This window comes from Lepisma saccharinum, chromosome 11, assembly GCF_977018435.1.
Source record: "Lepisma saccharinum chromosome 11, izLepSacc3.1, whole genome shotgun sequence".
Classification (NCBI taxonomy): Eukaryota; Metazoa; Arthropoda; class Insecta; order Zygentoma; family Lepismatidae; genus Lepisma; species Lepisma saccharinum.
Window position 1 is genome coordinate 31,816,877 of NC_139239.1, and position 26,276 is coordinate 31,843,152.

General features: G+C 37.7%; 1 protein-coding gene and 1 pseudogene across 1 annotated transcript in view; one reads left to right on the plus strand and one right to left on the minus strand.

Moving 5' to 3' along the window:
* The window catches only part of LOC145994988 (long-chain-fatty-acid--CoA ligase ACSBG2-like), a 36,130-nt gene extending 19,236 nt beyond the window's left edge, over positions 1-16,894 (plus strand). The window contains exons 11-14 of the mRNA XM_083131522.1: positions 2,852-3,001; positions 7,634-7,774; positions 15,734-15,859; positions 16,721-16,894. Coding sequence (XP_082987648.1) covers positions 2,852-3,001; positions 7,634-7,774; positions 15,734-15,859; positions 16,721-16,894 — 591 coding nt within the window. The remainder of the gene's footprint in view (positions 1-2,851; positions 3,002-7,633; positions 7,775-15,733; positions 15,860-16,720) is intronic.
* A 185-nt stretch (positions 16,895-17,079) lies between these two features.
* LOC145994990 (T-complex protein 1 subunit beta pseudogene) lies at positions 17,080-20,597 on the minus strand (annotated as a pseudogene).
* Positions 20,598-26,276: the final 5,679 nt, after the last annotated feature.

A 26,276-nucleotide genomic window follows, 5' to 3' on the forward strand; every position in this document is an offset into this window, starting at 1 on the left:
CTTGCTGTTGTACACACCGTTTTCTATTATTGTGTTACTATGTTGTAGATCTTTTGTCTCCAGAAAATTTATCTTGTAGATGCTTATGAGTCATTCCATGCCAAATCAACACAGATATGTGCAATTTCCAACCTGACCATCTCCGATTTTCATGAAATTTGGGGAGTTGAAACTATGCATGGAACTTAGTAATGAAAATTTTGAGTGTCGTGCATCTTGTAATTGTTAAATTACTCAAGGTCAAAATTAGCATAAATGGCCCTTTTTGAGCCCGCTTAGCTATACTAAATGTGCTGTAACTCCGGCCCTATTTTGCGTAGGCAGCTCAAATAAAGCTTATTGTACAGGGAATTGAACAATATAACAAGACTACCTTTGGATAAAATTATAATTTTGTCACATGACCTTGACTTTTGACCTTTAATATCTCAAAACATGTCATCACCGAAAATCGTGAAAAAAATATATTTGGTCCCTCATTCCATACTCTAAAACATATCAAAAATCATTCTGGGACTGTAATGGGATCAGAAGATACAAAATAATATGTGTAACTATGTGACTGATAGAAGCTTCATTACATGAGCTACGACGAGTCAAATGTCCCTTAACAACCCCTACAAAATGTAAAGGAGTTATCCTGGGTATAATTGGTCATGAAAGAAATAGGTTAGGCACAGGGAGATATCTAGCTGTGTGTGTCAAGCGTAGATCCAGTATATTGTTGACCGCCATATTGAATTGAACGCAAAAATTTTAAAGGAAAGGGGGAGATGTGATATATCAAATCAGGCGAGAATTTCATGGGAAATGAAGCGGCGAAGGTTCTTCCAACGTATCTTTATCCAGCAAAATGTTATTACTGCATGCTTGTATAACCATTTCCTCCTTTTCGAGGTGTTAAAAGCAAAGCATTAGAATGCTCCTAACGTGTTAGTAACTCGTCGAGATCACGCTGACATCTTGGGAGAGAGAGAAGTATATGCACCATTGCATATGATTTTAATCAGCAACATTCACCAAATAGTTGATTAGTGAAGAATATTGGGAAAAGTATCTCAAACAATTACGTGACACTTCCTTTGGAATGAAAAATTCTTCAGTGACGAGGTTAATTTTTATGTCCACGGTGAAGTTAATAAAAATAATATGCAATACCTGTGAAATGATAATCTACAGTAGACAGATTCCAGGCGAATGGTTGTTGCTGGTAAGCTAATGATGTGCTATAGTGTATGGAGCACATGAATGGTTTGTCCATATTCAACAACTGAACCTTAAATGGTGAGGTCTCCTTGGATTTGTTAAGTGAACAGGTTTTTCAACCTTGCTTACGGGATGTGGCACTTTTCCAGAGTTTGTGGACAGGACAGGACAGATTGTAACCACGCTATGTGGACATTATGACAATTTCTTCATGGGAAATTTGTAGGTAGATTGATGGGCAGACAAGGAATCTATTAAAAGGCCTGCACATTCCCCAGATCTAACATCTTAGGAGGACTTTTACCTTCAGAAACATTTGAAGAGAATGGTGCATGCACTAAAATTCCGTGATATTGACCATCTGAGAGAAGGCATAGTTGCTGCTTGCAATGTTGTTGCACTTGCAACATTGCCAAATGTTCTATATGAGTGTGAGAAACGTCAACGAGTGTGCTCACAGAAACATTGACAACATTATAATGTGCATATATCGTAAGTGAAAGATATGCGCATAACTTTTACTGACTAAAGATACGTTGGAAAAACCTTCGCCTTTTCACTTCTCGTGGAATTCTTGCCTGATTTGATATATCACATCACCCCCTTTCCTTTAAAATTTTTGCATTCAATTCAATATGGCGGTCAACAATATGCTGGACCTGCGCTTGACACACACAGCTAGTGATCTCCATGTGCCTAACCTATTTCTTTCATGACCAGGATAAGTCCTTAACATATTGTAGGGGGTGTTAAGGGACTTTTGACTCATCATAGTTCATGTAATGAAGCTTCTATCAGTCACGTAGTTAATAATAATAATAATATATGTATCTTCTGCTCCAATTACAGTCCCAGAATGATTTTTTGATATGTTTTAGAGTATGGAATGAGGGACCAAATATATTTTTTCCACGATTTTCGGTGATGACATGTTTTGAGATATTCAAGGTCAAAAGTCAAGGTCATGTGACAAAATTATAATTTTATCCAAAGGTAGTCTTGTTATATATCAATGTAAAGCTTGTTCAATTCCTGTACAATGCTTTATTTGAGCTTCCTACGCAAAATAGGGGCGGAGTTACAGCATATTTAGTATAGCTAAGTGGGCTCAAAAAGGGCCATTTATGCTAACTTTGACCTTGAATAATTTAACAATTACAAGACGCACGACACTCAAAATTTTCATAGTTACCAGGTTCTATGCATAGTTTCAACTCCCCAAATTTCATGAAAATCTGAGATGGTCAGGTTGTGGGCTGTGTTGATTTCATATGGAATGACTCTTATGCTAGATTTTCAGTGAAGAGGGATGGAACAAAGTGGATGTGCGAAGAGGATGCCAGACAATACAGTATCAGAATCAATTAGATACGCTCATTTCATTTATGATTTCAAGTGATCTAAAGTTGCAATATCATTACAACAAAAACATAAAGAAACAATATATTGCATATTAGTATGAAAAGGATTGCATGCAAACACTATGCTAGAAATGCATGTAGAAGGATTATTAACAACAATTTAAATCCTTCTTTCAGTAATAATAATTACATTTATTATTATTATTACTACTTTAAATAAGATATTTACTTAAATCTTGTTTGTGCCATGGATAGTACTGTATAAACAAAAAAATATTTTCCAGATTTACGTGCACGGCAGAACTGTGTGTATGGGATATTTGCTAGATAAAGAAAAGAATGAAAAAACCTTTGATGAGGAGAATTGGTTGATTACTGAAGACAAAGGATATCTCTATATGAATCATTATCTTCTGATGAAAGGAAGATGGAAGGTACTGTGCACATATATATTACATTGCAAGTTATATACAGTATGCCTGATTCCATTAGTTTTTAATATAATTTTTATTTCTTCATTTTCTATTAAGCTTCTGTTATCCACAATATTTCCGAGCAGTTTTCATAAAAACAGCAGGATTGTAACAAGCAATTACAGTAATATTAATAGTAAAAAAGCATGTCTGAAGTACAGGGTGTCTGGAATGAGACTGACCGTTTTTAAAAGTTTGTGTTTTTAATATGGATAGAAGTAGATAAAAAGAAAAGCAAGCATTTTGAAGATAAACTCGCCAAGTTTTATTGATAGCAGTTACAACTCAGTTTAGCTCCACATGAGCTCCTTTTGTGATACGGAGGATGTCCAACCTGAATTCAATTTCTCTCCATGTATTCTGTAGCATCAGAGACGTGACAGAAGCAATCACATTCCTAATTCGGTCCTGCTGTTCTTGTAGGTTTTGTACCTTTGGGCCAGAATACACAATGTCTTTCACATAACCCCAGAGAAAAAAAGTCCAGAAGGATAACATCAGGCGAGCGTGGTGGCCAGGAAATCGGCCCATCATTGCCTATCCAACGATCAGGAAATTTCCTATCAAGATACTCCCTCACTTGTAGGCTCCAATGTGGTGGTGCACCATCTAGTTGGAATATCACTGTAGGTTGTAAATTATGTAATTGTGGAACTGCAAAGTTTTCGAGCATATCTAGGAACACATTTCCTGTTATTATTTGCTCCACGAAAATGAATGGACCTTTGAGTTCATTATGCGTTGAAGCACACCAAACATTCAATTTGGGACTGTCTTGGACATGTTCCACATACACATGACGATTCTCATAACACCATATTCTAACATTGTGTCTGTTAACACAACCAGACAAGTGAAAAGTGCTTCATTTGAGAAAACAATGGTCGATAGAAAAGTCGGGTCATTATCAATCTTGAGCAGAATGTAAATTGCAAAATTTTGTCTTTGTGGCTTAATGGCTTGTCATTTTGATTTCAGTGATACCAGCGCCGACAGCGCTAGTTGTACAAGTATGAACAATTATGAAACGAAACTCACAAATGCATATTCCCTTGCAGTCCATTGTTAAAAACAAACTCGGTTTGCAAAAAAAGTTATAACTGTTTAAAAACTGTCAGTCCCATTCCAGACACCCTGTATTAGTATATCAACCTAATTGGACCTAATTGGAAGTGTCATTACTACCTATTCACTCAAATCTAACAATTTTCAAAAACATTTAAACCAAAAAGAATGTGCTGGTGAATGTAATGCACATCTCCAAAAAATGGAAAACAGTAATTTGCAACTGTAATGCATGTCCATGCTACGAAAATTCATGACCATGTTTATTCACTGCTATACAAATAATAGAACACACACACAAAACAATACAATCCGCGATGCGAGCTAACAGTAAACTACTGTCAGCTAGAACGTTCTCTACAACAATGATACATTTTGATTATTATGAAGTGTTTGAAACCCACTTCAGCTGTTTTACTATGACGCTAGTTTAAAATTTGCATCAACATTTTTTTAACATGAACATCTTTCAAATTTAGACTCGATTTTCAAGTGGTGAAATGTATGGTGAACAGATCATGAGTGCCTCAATGGTATGGAGATGGGTGCGGCAGTTTAGCAAAGGATGGAACAATGTGCATGATGAGAAACTCAGTGGGTGACCAGCTCTGGTGACAGACGAATTGGTCCATGCTGTGAAACAGAAGATTAAAGAGAACTGACGATTCACCCTGACAACACTGTCTGTGCATTTTTCACAAATTTCGCAGTTGTTACTTCATGAAATTGTGTCGGACAGACTGAACTTCCGCAAATTGTGTGCCCGCTGAGTCCCACGCTCGCTTACAGAAGACCACAAAAAGAAACAAATGGGGAGTACATTACTGTTTTTGACATGGTACTGTGAGGAGGGTGATGACTTTTTGAATTGCATCATGACTGGGGATGAGACATGGGTGTTGCGTGAGACTCCGGAAACAAAACAACAGTCCATGGAGTGGAGGCACACGTCCTCGCCACAAAATACCAAAGCCAGACCGGTTGTGACCACTCGGAAGGTCATGTGCACGATGTTTTGGGACAGACATGGTGTATTGCTTGTGGACTTTTTGGAGTGTGATGAAATCATCAATGCCAACCTATTGCGAAACTCTACAAAAATTGTGTTGCGCAATCCAAAACAAGAGACGTGGCATGTTGAGCCATGGTGCTGTTTTCATTCACGACAATGCTCATCTCCATACGGCAACTGCAACGTAACGACTCCTTACAGACTTTGACTGGGAAACATTTCCTCAACCACAGTATAGCCTAGACCTCGTCCCATCTGATTTTCATCTCTTTTGCACCTGAAAGCTTTCCTTCCTGGCCAGAGCTTTGAGGATGGCAATGCGGTCAAACAAGCTGCTACTACTTGGTTATCAACAAAGGCAGCATCGTTCTTCGATATGGGAATACAAAATATGGTGTCTCGTAATGATAAGTGTCTCAACAGGGATGGCAATTATGTTGAAACATAGTCCAAGGCCTGTACTTCAGTGTACAATAAAGTGTTTTGTTCCATTACATTTTGTGCTTTTTTAATTGGCCAAAAGTAAATGGATGACCCTTGTATAAAATGATATAAATAGGTTTTTTTTAATAACATGAACAGGATGACTGGGACACACCTCTGAAACCGGACTGTCCTGGTTAAAACTAGACATATGGTCACCCTATACATAAAGGAAGCACATACCTGCAGCCCCTGCTACATGGTCACCTCCTCTGCTTCCACACTAGCTTGCACTAAAGTAGAGGTTTGCTACTTGGAACTGATCACCTACTACCTAAGTATTCACAACTGAGAACTAACTATTCACTCCCAACTCCTATTTCATTCACCATCCTCATGGAAGTCAGAGCCATTCACCTTCTTACTTGCTGACTTGATATGAGGCCAGGGCCGGCGCTAGCCATTTCGCCACCCTGGGCAACCTCCTTTCGAACCCCCCCCCCCCTCTACCACATCAAATCTTTAAAAAAATGCGACACTAAATTACAATTTAATGATACGTATCTTAAATGTAACAAGTATTAGGAAAGAAATGCCTTGAAGACTTGGGCTCATATATTTACCTTTGAGGGCCTATGATATGATTGGATTTTTTAAAAAAATACATGTAATGTTATTTTTCGTATGGTCTCCTTTGGTGCACTGTTCTGTTTTATGACAACCTAAAGTACTTTCAGTTCATCTTTTAAATCAGTAGGGTAAATATATATGGAGCCTTCATGTGTTAATATACAGGCAATTTTTGTACACTTTTGAGACAAAAGATCAGATGCATAGGCATCTGCTTCATGACAGTGCTCCAAGTCACAAGACTGTGATTGCAAAGAACTTTTTGACCCTAAAACGACTCTGTGTGTTGTCACACCCTGCCTACTCACAAAACCAAAATCTGCACTGAAAGGTTCCTACTTTTATGATGTACCAACAATCAAGAGGGCTACGACATGGATTTTAAAAAGCGTTACACAAAATGAATTCCAGCAATACTTCTATGCACCGCTAGACATTGCACTACAATGTGTGGATGCAGGAGGGTCCTACTTTGAATGTTCCAAGGTAAGTAACTTTCTATGAAGACTTTTTTATTTTTTACAGCACCAGTCTCGATTTCAAATTGCCGCACTGTGTATATAGCCAAGAACTTCAGAGACTTCAAGCTTTCAAAAGTTAATGTCATTTCAAGTACTTTCAGTCCCTGAAAATAAGAATGAAGTTAGCTCCCCAAAACTTGGAGACCACTCCAGACTCATCTGCTTGTTAACCCAACAGGATTGTTTCATACTGAATCAAATTATGTGCTTGGTAACGTCCTTGCCTTGTAATCAAGGGGTCCCATGTTCGATACCCAGTGGAGACATATAGGACATTGGTTTGGATCCCACTTTAAACGGTAGGTCCAGTCCCGATTAGCCTTTCCATGCATTTAAGGACTTAAAACAATAAATAAATCAATCAAGTAATCAAATTATGTGCCATATGTTGTAATTATAAAATGTGACATGCTCTTGCATTGTAGTGACCACCCCTCACAGAAAATAATCTTGCCTCCCTTCACTTTTATCTGCCACTGTATGGCATCCTATCTAATGGAATTCGGTACACAAACCTGATATGTACAAGAGCATTTGCAAAGATCAATAACAATTTTATAAGCAATTAATCCCACGTTTGCATGGATATGAAAAAATCTAAAATTGTGTTCATGCATGTGGAATATCGGAAATTCCAAGGATTTTGGTTTCAACTTTGCATGCACAGCTTTCAATGCATGTAAATATACCTCACAAGAAATTATACCTTTCACAGTGTATGTGCAGAAGCTGCTTACCTCATACTGCACCACAATTTTCCATTGGCTACCATAATTAACAGGAAGATGAAATACAAACAATAATGTGATTAACTTAAACTGAACTATTTTAATTTGAAACACATTCTTCTCAAGTTCCTTCAATGTATTGAATAATTTTCTAATAAATATACAGGTTATAAAGATTAATAAAAACTTACTTTAAAAACATTTTTTTTTGCAGCCATTTCTTTACACTGCTCATGGAGAGCACGTTCCATACATCTACATTGAAAACTTAGTGAAGTGTGAATTACTATGTGTAAGCAATGCTTTTCTGATTGGAGAGGGAAGACCATTTTTATCAATCCTAATAACACTAAAGGTAAAGTTAGTTTAAGCATTTATGTTACAGATAAATCCAATTTATTGGCTATTATTAGTTGTGATACTTCAGCATATCTATAAATTTAGTATTAACTTTAGCGAACTGACATTTCTATAAGCAGCTTGTAACTTCTCTTATTATTTGGCACACAGGAGATGTACTATGTGGAAATTTCAGCAAATATTGCAAACTCGACCAGGGCTCAAAACCAGTCTCTGGTTCACCACGCCATTGCTCTACCAACTGAGCTACTTAGCCACCACCCCGTGTTTTTCCATATTCCCTGCTGTTGGTGTTTTCCTTGTGTGGAATTGTCTCTATCAGTGCTACTGCAACGGGAGCTGTTGCCTTTAACGAGAACTGGGTTTGAGTCCTTGTCGGGCTTGCATTTTTTGCTGAAATTTCTACATAGTTCATTTGTGTTTAGGCACCATCAATGTCATTGAAGATATTGTGTAAAAAATATATAAAATATGTTCATTTATTCATAAAATATGTAGATCTCATCTTTTAAGGATAATTTTTGCAATATGAATGTTCAATTTTGTTGTGTGTCATTCTGTGTATGCTACTAATGCAGGAAAGCATATTCAAATATAGATACATAAGATACATATATGCATTTTAATATAAATTGCATTTTTTCTAAAACGGTAAAAAAATTTCCAGAGACTTTACCATTGGATGATTTGTAATAGGAAGTACAAACAACAAGCTCTAATATTAATATAAACATGACTTAATTTTGACACAATATAATGTCTTATGGTTTCTGTGGAAAATACAGTTTATTCACTATTGATTACACAAGTATGCGACTAATTTGCTTCAGCGAAAGTAATTACATTATCAGAAAGCTTACCATCAGTGATGACAGAAATTACATTTCGTTCCTTCTCATCACGTCAGGATTTTTTTTACGCTTTTTCAATTTCTAATGAAACCGCCTTTTTGCTAGTATAAGACAATTAGTTAGGATATATCGTCTTAAGTAATTTGAAGTTAATTTCAATTTTGTTTTAAGAAGCTTGGCGTCCAACAATGGCCTGATATTGACTTTTCAATAATGCCCTGATATTGGCTTCCAACAATGCCCGAGTATTGCTGATACAACAATGTCTACCTATTGTTTCAAAATGCACGTGAAGAAAATACTCATTTCCTCACTGGAGTTTGTTAGTTTCATTTGGGGAATGCTGCTCACTTGTTGGACTGTTTATCTGTCTTGGATTTAACTGCTTCAGGTCGTCTATATGTGTTTGTGTGTGAGCTTATCGAGGAAACCTAGTTTTGAGATTGTAGTGTGAAGTGGTGCTGAAAAATGTCTCACCGAGCATGTAGAAATCATCCCGATAGTTTCTGTTACACTTGTGGAAGTTATATGTTGCCAACACAGAGGAGAAATATACTTCTTTCTACAAAAAGGCCTACTTGGCATATTTTGGTGTTCGTCTAGGCGATCAAGACAAAGCCTGGGCACCTCATTACATATGAAGTACGTGTTCAGTGAACATGAATCAGTGGGTGAAAGGAAAACGTGCTTCACTGCAGTTTGGTTGTCCAATGGTGTGGTTGGAACCTCGAGATCACACAAGTGATTGTTACTTCTGTTTATGTAACGTGCAAGGCATAAACAAGAAGAACAAGAAATCCGTGAAATATCCCAGTCTTAGATCAGCCATCCGCCCCTTCCACACAGTGATGAACTGACAATCCCTGCACCTACGCATACATATTTTACAGCTCTATTTTAATTGCCATATGAGTGATCTTTAGGTAAATAATTGTAGTTACTGATTAATTCTGTTTGTTTATAATAATAACATCTACAAACTGCGCACATCTTGACTTTAGAATTTGGACCAGGCTTTTTTCTTTCCCATCTGAAAATTGCTCTAAAGGTGCAAGCATTCATCAGGTGGGTCACTTGTAAATATCTATTTATGTATAAAACAAGGAGAGTGACACGTGAATGACAGAACATCTTAAAATACATCTCCTGATGTTCCTCACAACTTACTCATTTAATTTCAGTGGTTTTCTTCTTGAGAATACACATATTAATGGTGTGTTTTATCACACAACAATTTTCAATTTTAGCACTTGTTGTACATATTGAGGCTTAGCAGCAACTAAAAAATCTCAATTACAAGTAGTCTCGAGTAACAGTCACGTTCTCTGAACGAGTAATAGTTTCAATACATATTTTCTTATTGGCACGCAAACAATAACCAAGTTTCAGGCTGCAATTGGTGACAAGAATAAAATACGTTATGTAGCACCCATTTGGTAAGAAAAAATATTTTGGAGACACAGGGATTCAAACCTAGGATTTCAGCTTACAAAGCTGGCCTTTAACCGACATGACCACAAGCCACGGTGAAGAAAGCAATACACTTCATCAGATAGTGTTTGTGTGCTGTGCACATTGCTGACAGAATACAAGTCAAGCTTGTGCATGAAAATGAAGGAAAACATTGTGAAGTCGTGCTTTTGTGGAAGGTGTGTGTTTCGAACCCTAAATGATAATTGTGTTCTAGCTTCCATGAACATAGTGGATTCTGCTATGTGACGAGGAATCTTATTAACCAACAACACATATATTATATTATTTTTAAACTATTTATTTAAAAAAGAAGTGTCATTATTCTGGAATCTATGGAGAAATTCATTCAGCCGGTAGTGATTTTACGAGTCACAATTCTATTTTTTTGCTCCATTACAAAACCAACGTGCACGTGTAAAAAAGGAAAGCCCGACAATTTTCATTTTACAAAAATTCCATTTACCGTTAAAGTTAAATGAGAGGACAACCGTTGACTTATTGTTAATAGCCTGGATGGCTGATGAGTGTGTGTTTGTGGGGGAGGGATACCTCCTCTCATGTGCCTCCCTGGCTGTGACATAAACTCTTCTTGCTTCGGATTTCTATTATTTTTCCCATCACATATTCAGTGTCGACTTTACGATTATGTTTGACAAAGTGGATGGGGAAGGAGTTTATATATTCTTCAAGCTTTGTCCCAGGCTAGGATAACACTTTTTCCAAAAGAAAAAATAAGTTGTTTTTTTTTGCATCATTTTCAGGAATTACAAGAACAATATTTCCACCTCGTTTATTCAAATTGCATTTTTTTTTGTTATTTGGTGTTGCTTTTCTTCCATTTTCGGCTACTCGCAATGATTAAGAGAGACTCAAAGAGAACGCCCATGCTTCGGCCAAATTCAAACCCGGGGCCCTCGCATTCTAACGCATTGTGATAACCACTTCTTCATGAACATCAAAAATGCGTTTTTTTAAATATATTTATCACAAATTTTTCGCATTTACATTACTTTCAATGTAGACAAGGACAGTCCAGAAAATTAATATTTACGCTACAATATTTCCGTTAACCCTTTTCTTTGAGTCTGAGAGACACAAAATTCCCTGCATGTGGTTAAAATGTTTGATAGTAAGCAACACTGTTGGTTTCCGAACACTTACTTCGGCTGTACTGCCAGACCCGAAGCTGGACTTCAACTCAAACGAGTGTGCCACTTTCTGTGAACAGAAGTGTACAGTACCGCTCCTTGTCTGCAGTGTCACGAGAGCACTTTTCCACTAATACTGCAGGATGACCAGCCTTATTTATATTTCAAATTAGTATCATCAGATACTAGAAAAAATAAAACACAACATATCAGTTTACAATCTTGTTGCTCTAATATGTGGAAAATAAATGATTTGGTATGCTCATTACATGGTTCCGGCCCACATAGACCAACTTTGGCCATGATTATACATTTTGCACGTGACGTAATATTGTTATATTGGTTGCGTCGCCGCATCTCCTCTTATATCCCCAGCTACTTTTTTTATAGCGCCGTGTTGACGTGAAATTGACATAATATTGTTATCAGGGAATCCTTTATTTTCTATTTCGTACGACCATGAGATGGATGATGCCGCCGGATCTAGATGGTGATAACTAAGAATAAATTGTCATTAATTTAGAATTAACGGTAATAGCAGCACCCCACCTCTTTGACAACTAACATTACTCTAGGAAGCACTTCGTAAATCTAGCTCCTTGAAAGTCAGTTTCAACTCCATTTAAGGAGAAATTTAGCTCTTTTATGCACACCAGGTTTGGCAAAGCTGCCAGGAGGCAAGGAGAAATGTGTTGGGCATATGGGAGTATTTTTTGATTTGTTACCTTAGGAATATCAAATAAAAAATAGTATAAAATTGACATAAACATAATCAAAATAGGTTTTCCACTGTGCTAAAATTAATAAAAATAATAGGCCTCGTACCAAGTACTGATTTGAACGTAACTGATTACACTACTGCCAATAACACACACACACACTTTGAAATACATTCATAATACATACGACGATGTTTCAAAGTCAGGATTAATTTCAATGAGACAAACTTGAACAAATTAGAATCGGTAATACTTACAAATATTTAAATAATACTGTAAATAGTAATTTTCTTAAAAGTAAGCATTTCTTTTTAATGATACTCCGCAAGAAGAAGAGTGGCTGTGAGTCAATGTATCTTTTACCCTTTCGGTGTTCATTTTTAATGACAACAATAAATTATTGTACTTTATGTTCAAATTTGTGTTTGTGTGTGTTTTGTGTAGTAGTTATGCTGTCTAATGTGTTTGTGTTCGTCTTGTGTAGTAATTGTGTTGTCTAATGTGTTTGTGTTTGTCTTGTGTATTAGTTCCTCCATTCATATTGGGGGTTAGGCGTAGAGCTGACAACTCTGCACTGTAAAAAGACATGTCAAGGAACAGCAATATAAGGCCATGGATGCTCCCAAGGTAAAATATTCCGGAGGTAAAATAGTCCCCCGTTCGGATCTCCGGGTGGGGACTACTTTCGGAGGTCCCTGGACTAAGGATAAGATCTACATTAGGAATAAAGATATTAAATTAGGCACCTGGAATGTTCTGAGCCTTTACCGGCCCCAGGCCGGTACAGTTAATGAGATAGTTAAGTATAAATTAGATGTAGTAGCTGTCCAGGAAGTTAGGTGGCCAGGAGAAGGGAATTGTAAAACTAAAAATTATACTTTTTTCTATGGTGGTACTGAAAATCATAATTTTGGAACAGGCTTTTTCATAAATAATAGAATTATCTCTGCTCTTAAAACAGTAGAATTTATTAATGATAGGATATCATATGCAGTTTTACAGGGTAGGTGGTGTAAAATTATTTTAATAAACATACATGCACCAACGGAAGATAAAGATGGTAATACTAAAGATGATTTTTATACAGAGTTAGAACAGGTCTTTGATAAATTTTCTCAGTATGATATGAAAATTCTGTTAGGTGACTGTGTAATGCACAGATTAGCAAAGAAGAGACATTTAAACCCACGATTGGTAAAGAAAGTCTTCATGAATTAAGTAATGATAATGGTATAAGTTTGATTACTTTTGCAACCTCAAAGAATTTAATTGTGAAAAGTACAACTTTTAAACATAAAGATATCCATAAATATACCTGGTCTTCTCCAGATGGTAAAACTCATAATCAGATAGATCATATTCTCATTGATAAGAGAAGACATACTAGTATAATTGACGTTCGTACACATAGAGGTGCTGACTGTGCCAGTGACCATTATTTAGTAATTGCTAAATTAAGAGAAAGACTCTCAGTGATAAATCATAAGCAACAAAATCTAAAAGCTATAAAATTCGATACAGGAAAGTTTACTGATGAAAGAATTAAGAAAGATTACCAAATTAAACTGTCAAATAGATTTGATGTTTTGCAGGATTTAAATGATGATGAAAATATAAATGAAACAGACGTAAATAAGAATTGGGAGCACATACGTAATGCAATAGAATCAGCAGCTAAAGAAAGTATAGGATACCATAAACCGAGAAAGAGTAAGCCATGGTTTGATAATGAATGTCATAATCTAATAGAAATAAGAAATCACGCGAGACTTAGGTGGTTAAATATAACTGATGATACAAATCTAAACAATTACAATAGAATAAAGCGAGAAGTTAACCGCACGTTTAGAGTTAAAAAAGAGATTACTTGAAAAGCAAAATTAACGAAATTGAAACAAACAGCAAAAATAAAAATATCAGAGATTTATATAAAGGTGTAAATGAGTTTAGAAAGGGGTGGCAACCTAAAGTAAACTTGATAAAAGATAAAGACGGTGATTTTCTAGCTGATCCAAGCGATATTCTAAATAGATGGAAGAACTACTTTAATGACCTTTTAAATGTTCATGTAGGAGATAAATCAGAAGTAAATGAAGTGCACACAGAAGAACCTCTAGTTCCAGAACCTAACTTGACTGAAGTTAAAGATGCTATTAAAAGGCTAAAGAATAACAAAGCACCTGGCATTGATTTAATACCAGCTGAGTTAATTAAATATGGTGGAAATTCATTAATATGTCAAATTCATAAATTAATTTGTTTAATATGGAATAAAGAAGAAATCCCTCAACAGTGGAAAGAATCCATAATTGTTCCTGTGTTTAAAAAAGGTGATAAAATTAACTGCAATAATTACCGTGGAATTTCTCTACTCTCAACAACATATAAAATATTGTCTAACATTCTTTTAACAAGACTAACCCAATATGCTAATGAAATTATAGGTGATTATCAATGTGGATTTAAACGTAACAGATCAACTACAGATCAAATTTTTCACATCAGACAGACACTTGAAAAAAAGTGTGAATATAATCAAAATGTCCATCAGCTATTCATTGATTTCAAAAAAGCATATGATTCGGTCAAAAGAGATAAATTATATAATATATTAGTAGAGTTTGGAATACCTAAGAAGCTTGATAGTATGATAAAGATATGCACCAGTGGAACAGAAAGTAAAATTCGTGTGGGTATTAATATGTCTGACAAATTTACAATTCATGATGGGTTAAAACAAGGAGATGCATTATCTCCATTGCTCTTTAATTTTGCCTTAGAATATGCTGTTAGGAAGGTAAAAGAAACTAAAGAAGGACTAAAATTAAATGGTGTGACTCAGTTGTTAGCATATGCAGATGATGTAGACTTACTGGGGGATGATGTGAATACAATTAAGAATAATGCTAAAATATTTTTCAAAACTGCTAAAGAGATAGGTTTGGAAGTTAACAAAGAGAAAACTAAATATATGCTTACAGGCCAAAACCAAGTGTTAGGTAATCTAATTATTGATAACTACTCCTTTGAACCAGTTTCCAAATTCAAATACTTAGGAGTAATATTAACAAATGAAAATTATATTAAAGAGGAAATAAAAAGTAGGCTTAATTCAGGAAAAACATGTTACTTCTCTCTTCATAAACTTTTGTCTTCTCGTTTAATATCTAAGAAACTAAAAGTTAAAATATACAAAACCGTAATTTTGCCTGTAGTATTATATGGATGTGAAACTTGGTCCGTTACATGAAAGAACATAAATTGAGAGTATTTGAAAATAAGATCCTTAGGAAAATATTTGGACCTAAAAGGGATGAGGAGACAGGTGAGTGGAGAAGGTTACATAATGTAGAACTACATAATTTGTATTCATGTCCAGATATTATTAGAATCATTAAATCAAGAAGACTTAGGTGGGCAGGCCATGTGGCACGAATGGGAGAGGAAAGAGGAGTTTACAGGATTCTTGTTGGGAAACCTGATGGTAAGAGACCTGTAGGAAGGCCAAGACGAAGATGGAGGGACAACGTTGAGATGGACCTAAGGGAAATCGGTAGGGATGGAAAAGAGTATATAGATCTTGCTCAAGATAGGGAAAGATGGAAGGCCTGTGTTGCTGCAGCCATGAACCTTCGGGTTTAAGAAGGCTAGAGAGTTAGTTAGTTAGTTAGTGCTCATTACATTCAAATGAGAGATTTAAAAATTGGGAAACAACTTAACCTTATGTATCTGGTTCATATTAAATCTTTTCAATGTTTTACAGGTTAAAAACGACCCTCACACCAACTTGCCAACAGACGAACTTACTGAAGATGTTAAAGAGTGGTGTAGAGATCTTGGAAGCTTGGCACGAACAGTAAACGATGTACTCTTTGGTCCAGATCGAATGGTATGCCTGTTTTGTGCCGTGCCTTTATTTACACAAACACACAACATATACATATGTGAATGTTTACAAGAAGTAAGCAATTCACTTACTTTTACAAAATAAAGACCAAGAAACATTATAATTTGTTAGACATCTTAAGATTTGATTCCCAAAATCTGTTTTCCACATATTTTCATAAAAGATGGTTTGGTTTTCTTGTTAAGTAACCACATAACTATTAGAAAAAAAAATGTCATGTGCTTTTCCTATTAATATTGAAATAATGTATGACAAATCAACATACAGGGTGAATCTTTCACTCAAAAGACCCTCGAAAAAGTAAATATCTCAGCTCTACAGTGCAAAGTGGGATCTGAATCACTGTCACTGTGCCATGTGCCTCCACTAGAAACTGAACTGAGAACCCTTGGTTACAACAACATTAGCTACCACACTTTTGAGAACCACTGATCACAAGCAAATGCAGCAATGTAAACTTCCTTTCAACATAAGGACTCTGAAAAAGTATCTACTTTGTCTACTTATTTCACGACATGCCATTGTCTGTCTCCTGTGCTGTTCCATCGTGTAACGTCTATGAAATGAAGAGATGCATACATTTTTTTTGTTATTTATTTCTCACTCTCAGTTTTAAAAAAAAATAATGTGAATTGAGAGTGGATATTTCAGCGGGGGCAGCATAAAGGTATTCTTCGAGGTAATTGAAGATTGAGCAGAAAGTTGCTTCACCTCTTTCCTCAAAGTTGGCGGCTCCGCAGTATGTCATGAACAACACATTGATCTAGGTCATGTGTTCTTATAATTAAGTAATAATTTATGTACTTCGACGATTTCTATTCTTCATTATTTTCTACTTTTCAGATAATAAGAGCAATCCAGGAAGGAATGATGAGGGTTAACCAAAAAGCCTTTTCCAGTACACAGATTTTACAAAAATTTGTTATTCTTCCAAGAGAATTTTCAACTGAATTTGGAGAATTAACAAGTTCAAATTATTGTCAACATGAAGAGCCAGACACAGAAGAGGGTGAGTAGAGATTCCTATATTATAATAATTAAATAAATTAAGTAATTTTAATCAGGGCTGAGTCAATACTGATATATTGGTATTGGAAAGTATTGGTTGGAGTTTATTTACTGACACCAGTCGATACTTTTCCAGCATTTTCATCTTTCACGGGCTCTGCAAATATGTTGCATGACACTTTTGCAGTGTCCAATTATCCTGGAAATTATTCAAAATCCAAAGTTTCTTTATATTTTGCACCTGTTTTGTGTGAAAAAAAAAAATGGAATTTTGTGATAATTTAATATTCTGCTGTAAGTCTTGAATTCTTTAAAGCAAAAATCTTGGTAAATGGACATTTCCACTCAATTTTTTTTACAACAATTTTAAAAACTACACCCTGGAAAAATGACCCCTGCAAGTTCTCGCGTTTCTCTGCGTCCAGTTTAAGGCAGAAACGAGACTTTCAAAGTTGCGAGGCTAGCGCTGCGCTGAAAACACGCCGCCGCCATGTTACTATGTCACTCCTTAGGGAGAGCTCATTTGTCGTCTGCTTCGAGCGTCCAGTTCCGGATGGGTAGCCCACGGTGAGCGAACACGTGCAGCAGTTTTACAAATCTGTACCGATTTAAATAATGGAAGAAGGAGCGATAGGAGAAAGGAAAGCTATGCTTTGTAATGATCATTCTTCTATGAAATATCCGTGCTGCTCACGTGCAAGATAAATTAAAGGGTTCAGCTGCGTGTGTGTTCTCAGGCCATGCGAAAAATATTGCTTATAAAATTGGCTGCTGACCAGACACTCAAAAATATTTTTTAAACTTATATTTATCGATATTTACCGTAACCTATGTAGTGCCAAATAGGAATTTTCACATTCTTCACTTTATTTATAAAGCCTATTTAACTTTCTTTTCCATAAAGCAATTTCAGTTTGTGTTCCATTTCTGTTGCGCAAATTATGATCAAATATTTTTGTGCAGATAAGAGAAAATACACTGAGAAGATTACATTAGTTGCACAGTACATATCTATACTTAGTTTATGTATAATTATTACAAGGAAATAATGTGTCTAACCATGGGCATATTAAGGGGGATTCAACGGGTCCAACCCCTCTCTTTTTTTGGTTCACTAAAATTACCAGTTTCCTTGTTCTATCCGCTTGTTCATAAAAAATTGCTTCGGACTTATTTCATTCTCTTAAATTAGAGACGTATAGGACGGGATACGGATGGGAAGGAAATTTCGTAATTCCACACACCAGATGGGACCGCAGACCAATATCTGCAATTTCCTGATAGTTTCGGAATTTCTGCAATAAGAAACTGCATTGAGACTATCAAATCAGTTATTTTCTCCCCCTCGAATCATATTAAAGAAATTTGGTTCTTAAAAATGTAGTGGCACAAGATGAACAGAAAAGTATCAATACTTCGTGACTACAAACACACAACTTTGTCGGGTCCAACATCCCCTCCCCCCATGCTCCCCAACAAGCTTCCGGCCAGCAGTGTCCTGGATTTTCACTTACGAAATAAAGCAACCCTAATCATACCAAAAGTTGATCCATCCCTCCCCCCTGCCCCCGTGAACTATATATACGCCCATGTGTATAACAATATTCTATACTGAAATGGTACGATATAATTATTTTGAATTTTGTACTGCGAAAAAAGCCACCTCATCTCGTTACCCCGAACGCATTAATTGGTTGGACAACTTCACCACTAAGGATCCTATCAAGACGAGACATGGCAGCCTTGGTCTTGTTCTCATTGAGAGTTGTAAATGTCTCATTGACAGTCTCGTCTCAATTTATAAACATCCGTCTCGGTTTGAGAGGGCAATTCTCGTTCTCGTCTCAAGTCTAGAAAAATATAGAATTAACGACGTATGCAGAGGCTTATCATTATAAATACAAAAAAAAAAAAAAACTTTCTTAATTTTTTTTTTTTGACTCCTTGTTTTGACCGTACAGCCCTCGAAAACTATATATTATCCTGCTTATATATGCAAACCAAACTGCAGATTCAGAATTACCAGGAAGGAACTGGCATTGTAATTATTATAAACAAAATTCATGATTTATCTGAGGAAATCGCATGTTCCAGGTTTGACTCTCGACCTGGCATGACTGTTTCCTTGTGAGTGACATTTCATTGAACTGGAAATTGTTAGATGGGAGGATGTTTGCTCGAGACTTTGGGGACAGCTAGGGGGATGCTTCTATTGTTAATGTTAGTGTTGCTCACGAGACAAGGCATGTTCCGTCTCGTCTCATAAAAGGAGATGGGACAAGTGAATGTTTTCGAAATGAGATGGGACAGAAGAAAAAGTTAGTCTCTTATCATGGCAGGTGTTACTAGCCTGGGCCCCCACACTTTACCTCCGCACTCGAGGGTCGATGCACTTCGTACTCGGCTCAGATTTGTCTAGGGGTATCTTTCTTTGTACGACAATGCACGTGGGTTGCTACAAGTCAACATAATTATATAATTAACTACAAGAGACAACGGATAACCTTTGCGAAACCTTTATGATCGGGGGGATAAATTTACCTTGTCCAGCTTTGTGAAATTAAAAAACGGAAATTTTGGATAATTTCTATAGTTTAATTAACGTAAAATTTAAAGTATATACAAGTCGTATCCGAACGTTCATTTCTCTAATTATTTATCGGGCCAAAACTCTAATTTTGATGTTGGAATCTCTATTGTTTGTACCTGGATGCTTTACATTGCATGAATTACATCGGGAGTAACGCGAGAGCTGCTCAGGATAGTTGTAAATCAATTGTCTGTTGATAAACACATTAATATTATGCTTGATAATCTTGTTTACTTTGTCGTGCATCTTTTCCTTCTCTGCTCCCTCTAATTCAGCTATCTTGGCCATCGAATCTACCCGCACTCGTGACCCAAACACTTTAATTTTGTCCGTGTCCATCGAGGTGTTGGCAATCAGTATTCGTGCCTTTTCTATTCTCTTTGGCTGATGCACACCGATCTTCTTATCAAGCAGAAATCCATCATCCAGGGTTCCTCCTTGCTTCTTCAACACCTGGATGGCAGAAAGATTTCCGGAACCCTTCAAACGGAGAACAGCATCCACAGCCAACTTTGCAAAATACTCCTTATGCTGGGACAGGATCTTCGAGCTCAAGGTTGTGCGAGCTATGTTCATCAGGTCTTCACAGAATTTAGCATCATCAGCACTATTATCAATTGAGGCACTGGTAAGGGCATCACGTGCAATCTGAGCAGCTCTTCGCCAGCAGGCTACTATAATTTGAGGATGGATCTTCATATCAATCAGCTTCTCAGCTTCACGCAACAATTCAGCAGCTAACACAGTTACAGAAGTAGTCCCATCCCCAACTTCGTCATCTTGGACACGAGACATATCGACCAAAATTTTTGATGCAGGATTATCAACACCAATTGCTTTGAGGATTGTAGCACCGTCATTGGTTATTTCCACCTGACCCTCATTTCTTCCTTGAGCAACTAATATTTTATCCATTCCTTTTGGCCCCAGTGTGCTCTTCACGAGGTCACCAATGGCAATACCCCCAACAAAGCTCGACAGGCGAGCAGTTTCTGCCTTCTCCTGTTCGGCTTCATGCTTCAGGATTCGGACTGGGTTTAACGAAACCATAGTTTTATTCTTCCTTGAATTCGGTAATTATTCTAGAAGAATCTTAACACACATTTGTTAACAACGGCAAAATATACTGAGAAGGCATATTGACGTTTTTCAAGATAAACCGGGATTAGCAAAGGATTACGAGGTTCGTTTAGATGTGAATAACGAGAAGCCGTTCCGAGCGAAACCTAGGCCACTTTCTGAGCAAAAGAGGAAATTAATGAATCAGGCTGTTGAGCAGATGCTTGAAGACGGGATCATTGAAAGGGGTGATACAGATTACCTTTCGCCGCCTATTCTTCATGTGAAGAGAGATAACACATTTGCGACAAAAATAACTCTGCTTCTCTCTGATAATCCAATCCGTGAAAAGTCTGCAAGAATTTATGCCTGAAGTGTGAAAAATCACCGAATGGTTCCGTGAACAAAAACCAAGTTTTCAGCCCACGACGAGTGTTCCTTGCAGAACTTTCCAAGTGCTTGCTTGATTATCTTAATAACTGCTTCTGATTTGTTTCCTTTCGGTCTATATGGCGTAATATAGACAGGCTTGCAATTCACAGAACGCAACGTTTGTGAATACAGTTTGCTTCGAAATACACTCTGGTTGTCACTGACAACGTATTTCGGAAAACCTGACTGAAAACAGTACTTCAAGAATGCTTGCGAGATCGTCCTCGCCGTTGTAGTTCTAAGCGGTGTCAAACTAATGTGCCTTGAGAACTCATCTTGAATGACTAAACAGTACTTGTATCTCCCTTTCGTACTTGTATGCAGTGGTCCAAAAATGTCCAGAAACACTTTGTATCCAGGCGCAGTAGCTTTTCTCGAGTTCATAAATCCCATCTTTCTGCTGTTGTCAGGATTATACTGAAGACAAGTGATACAACTTTTGCAATAGTTACTGACATCTTTAACTACTCCGTCCCAAGTATAATTCTCTAGGACTTTAAACAATGTCTTTCCATGTCCTAAGTGCGCAGATAATAAATCATCATGCGAAGATTTAAGTACTTCATTCTTCAACTTTTCTGGTACCCACAGCTTCAATCTGGAGCTAAACGGTGGATAAAGTCCAGTGTTTTCGTCAACGAAACGGTAAAGCAGTCCATCATCGTCGAGACAGGAATGTTGCAGATAAAAGTCAAATTTTCTCTTCTCTCGAGCATCCTTTATTTCAACTTCTTCCCCATTTAAACATCCAATTAATTTCGACAAATAAGGATCACTCTGCTGTTCTCCTTTCCACATTTCTTTATCGTTAAGATCTACGGGCGGCGAAGTTTCCTTCTGTCCGTCCGTCTGTCTTCCGTTTACAGTGTTGCCAGCTGCATCTGTAAACATCGCTTCCGTTTTCCTTTTCTGCTTCCGGTCGAATTTCTGACACACTTTGCCTTCGACTTTAGGAATATCATGATGTTCCATTATCGTCCCATCAGGCATCTCTAATCTGAAATATCCATCAGGCTTGATATCTTCTATCGGATAATTCTCTTCTGCATCCGAAGATCCAATGTAATTCTCCCTCTCAGAGAATCCCGCTTCGATCCTCGACAAGTAGTCAACCGCTGTGTTATTCCTACCGGCAATGTATTTTACGGTAACTGGAAACCTGGTCACCCTGTTTATCATTCTGTTTATGTGGCTCGGAATCTGAGAAGATTTCAAGATGTTCACGAGCGCAGAATCGTCAGTGTAAGCTATCACTTCCGGTGCTTGCAGAAAGTAATATTCAAATTTCTCCAGACCCATGGTCAACGCAATAAATCTTTCGCTGTGACAGAATAAGAATGCTGAGTGTCAGACAGCTTCTTACTCCCAAATGCAACAGTCTGCAATTTTCTGGTTTTATCGTCCTCCTGAGCGACGATATAGCCAAGCGCTATGTCAGAGCAGTCTACAAACAAGTGAAACGGTTTCGAAACGTCAGGAATCTTGAGATCAGGACTATTTACAATTGCATCCTTCAACTTCTGCAAACTCTCTTCTTCTTCTTTTCCCCAAGAAAATTTCCTATTTCCTTGTAACAAGTCCGTGATTGGTTTGGATATCTTTGCTTGGTCCTTTATGAAATCCGACAGAAAATTTAAGAAACCTACTAGTCTCCTAACCTGCTTGATATTTCTCGGGCGCTGCAATTGCTCTGCTTGTTTCCTCTTACTTTCTGCGCAAGATATCGTATTTTCTGACATTGTAAACCCAAGAAAATCAATTTTCTTTCTGAAGAGACGCGACTTTCGATAACTAATCGTCAGTCCTTTGTCTTTCATCTTTCCCAGAACAGAATCCAACACTCTCAGTTGTTCTTCCTCAGTAGCGTTTGCAATCACTACGTCATCATAATAACATATTGCATCAGTTTGATAATGCTCTCCTAGCGTCTTCTGCATCAGTTCCGCAAGGTGAAAAGGTCCACTACGACAGCCATAAAATAACCTTTTGTATCTAAACGTTCCCATTTCTGTCAAGAAACCTGCATATTTTCTTGTATCTTCAGAAATCTGCATATTTGCAAATGCAAACGGAATATCAAGAACTGTAAATATAGTTCCCCCAGAAAGCTTACATATTGTCGACCTAATATCAGGTATTTCTCTACGTCTAGCCTCCAATCTCTTATTCAAGCCTTTGCTGTCGATGATCACTTTACATGTGTTATCTCTCTTCACATGAAGAATAGGCGGCGAAAGGTAATCTGTATCACCCCTTTCAATGATCCCGTCTTCAAGCATCTGCTCAATCGCCTGATTCATTAATTTCCTCTTTTGCTCAGAAAGTGGCCTAGGTTTCGCTCGGAACGGCTTCTCGTTATTCACATCCAAACGAACCTCGTAATCCTTTGCTAATCCCGGTTTATCTTGAAAAAACATCAATATACCTCCTCAGTATGGCAATCAATTTCGGCTTGTTTTCCTCTGAGATATCGGTACCCTCCATCAGCATGGCAATCCTTCTCTCTTCGTCAACCCCCTCCCCTTTGATGTCGCTGCTACGTGTCTCCGCTCCGCAAGCAGAGACGTTCTCTCGGACTCCTTCGACTCCATCCGTGGTCGAACCCAGTCCCCTAGAACCAACAGCATCAACGCTGTCACGTGTCGGCGGCGAATCAAAAGGCACGTTTTTCGAAAGATCAGGCTCAATTGCCCACCCGTTACGATGAATCATGGGTACAATTCCCAGCTTAGCCATTAATGTCCTTCCCATTAACATTTCATGAATAGCATTAGATAACACAAATATCTGATCCCGAGCCTTGTGTCCGTGAAACTTAATATTCACGTAAGCGCTCCCCAAAGATTCCACATTTCCTTCCGCAAGTATTACTTTTGTTTTACAACCCTTCAATTTTACTCTATTTGTCTTCATCTTCTCGAAAACCTCCAAAGACACAAAGTTATTGGACGACGCCGTATCAATACATGCGTGTACTTCCACATTAGCTACGTTGCATAAAACGATAGGTTCCCTTACATCTTTTGCATTTACATTGTGAGGTGAAAATTTTTCCTTCTGTGTAAAATTTGCAGTTTCCACGCCACGAACTTGACAAATTCGTGGCGACTCTACGCGTTTTTTGTTATTATTTCCTTCCCACGTTCATTAATCTTGTTTTCCCTACGGTGATTTGAAGCTCTGCAACCTTTCTGTCCACAAGTGTAGCATAATTTATTTCTCTGGCAATCTTCCTTCGAAAAGCGGTTCTGTTTGTTTTCATCCCTCACCGCAAGCCGCGAGGGTGGAGGGCGTGAAACCACATGTTCAGCCCTCAAGCGCTCGACTTTCGGGCGGTCAAAACCAATGCTCACAGGGTCCAAGAAAATATCAGATTTCTTTCTCCCCCTCTCCTCTTCGAATTCCTGGTTAACGGACTTTCTCAGAGCCAAGTTGCGAATTTCGTCTTCAGAAACGAAAGACTTGAATCTCTGCCTTTCCAAAAACTCCGCTTGTAATTCTAGCGAGTACTCGCTCATTTCTCTCATAGAAGTGAATGTCTTGTTGTACAAATAATCCCTAAATACCGGATTGCAGTGTGATTTCACAAAGTCAATTCTCTCCTGTGCAGAAGCCGAATTCCTTATCCTACTAAAATGCCTGTCAACCTTGCGAACGTATTCCGCCAATCCCTCGTTAGCAAGTTGAAACCTCTGAGACAAAAATAACTCTGCTTCTCTCTGATAATCCAATCCGTGAAAAGCCTGCAAGAATTTATGCCTGAATTGTGAAAAATCACCGAACGGCTCCGTGAACAAAAACCACTCCCTCGCTTCATTTCGCAACGAAAGAGGAATAAACTGCTTCAGAAGATCATCTTCAGAAATTTTCAGAGTTCTCGCGTAATCTTGAATCCTATCCAGATACGAAAAAGCATCTTCCTTCCCTACATTTCCCTCAAATGTCGGAAGTGGCAAACGAATTTCCTCCATTGTCACTCTTGGAACGCACCTCTGTTCCTCAACAACAGAAAGTTCTGACGTGGTCGGGCTGGACCTACTCGAGTTACCAAGCGACATTCTTGTAACTTCCCCTTTTCTGTTTCGCAAGATAATCTGTTCGATCCTCGTCCGTTTGTCTCCTTAACTTTCAAAGCAAAAATCTCGTTCAATATCCTGCGACAACACCTCAAATAACTAAGTTCAATCGCGGACAGAGTCCCCAAATAAATATGTTACTAGCCTGGGCCCCCACACTTTACCTCCGCACTCGAGGGTCGATGCACTTCGTACTCGGCTCAGATTTGTCTAGGGGTATCTTTCTTTGTACGACAATGCACGTGGGTTGCTACAAGTCAACATAATTATATAATTAACTACAAGAGACAACGGATAACCTTTGCGAAACCTTTATGATCGGGGGGATAAATTTACCTTGTCCAGCTTTGTGAAATTAAAAAACGGAAATTTTGGATAATTTCTATAGTTTAATTAACGTAAAATTTAAAGTATATACAAGTCGTATCCGAACGTTCATTTCTCTAATTATTTATCGGGCCAAAACTCTAATTTTGATGTTGGAATCTCTATTGTTTGTACCTGGATGCTTTACATTGCATGAATTACATCGGGAGTACGCTTGTCACAAGGTAGACTCGCGTTACTCCAAGAAACGTCTTAACAGGCGCTAGGCCGCCCGACGTGTACATTTCTCAACCTCCACGGTGACAAGGCACTAGGCTGCCCGGCGCACCGTAATTACTTCAAAATAACATCCAGTACAAACTACCTTTTTACCTGTAAACTGGACACCAAGGCACTAGCTTGCCTGGCAATCCAATCTCTTACAGCATCCGTTTCGGGAGACCTGTCCTCCGGTCCTAGCTAACCGAAGCAAAAACAGCCTCTCCCTTCCAAGTCTCAGTTCCAACAGCCGACCACCCCTACTCTCATCTGGGAGTTTATATACGTTTGGTTGGCGTCTGTTGCCAACCGCCCTTCTTTAAAAATTTTTTAATCTTTAACAGCTAAACTGCCCGCCTTTTCCTCGAACGTTCGAAACACGAAGAAAGAACAGAGAGCTACATGGTATTTATACATGGAATAATATGAACCTAAAAATGCATAATAAATTGATTTACGCTAAACGCACATATATATGTTTATACACTTGATTACCCAATTAATTAACATATTAATAAATATTTCAATAAGGAAAAAAAACACTGTTGCCCTGACACGGGGGCAGGGTAACACAGGTTGGGTGATACTTAGATTGTGTAGTTGGTGGTAGTGTGTGTGTGTGGGGCGGTGTACTCCTGCACCCCGACTT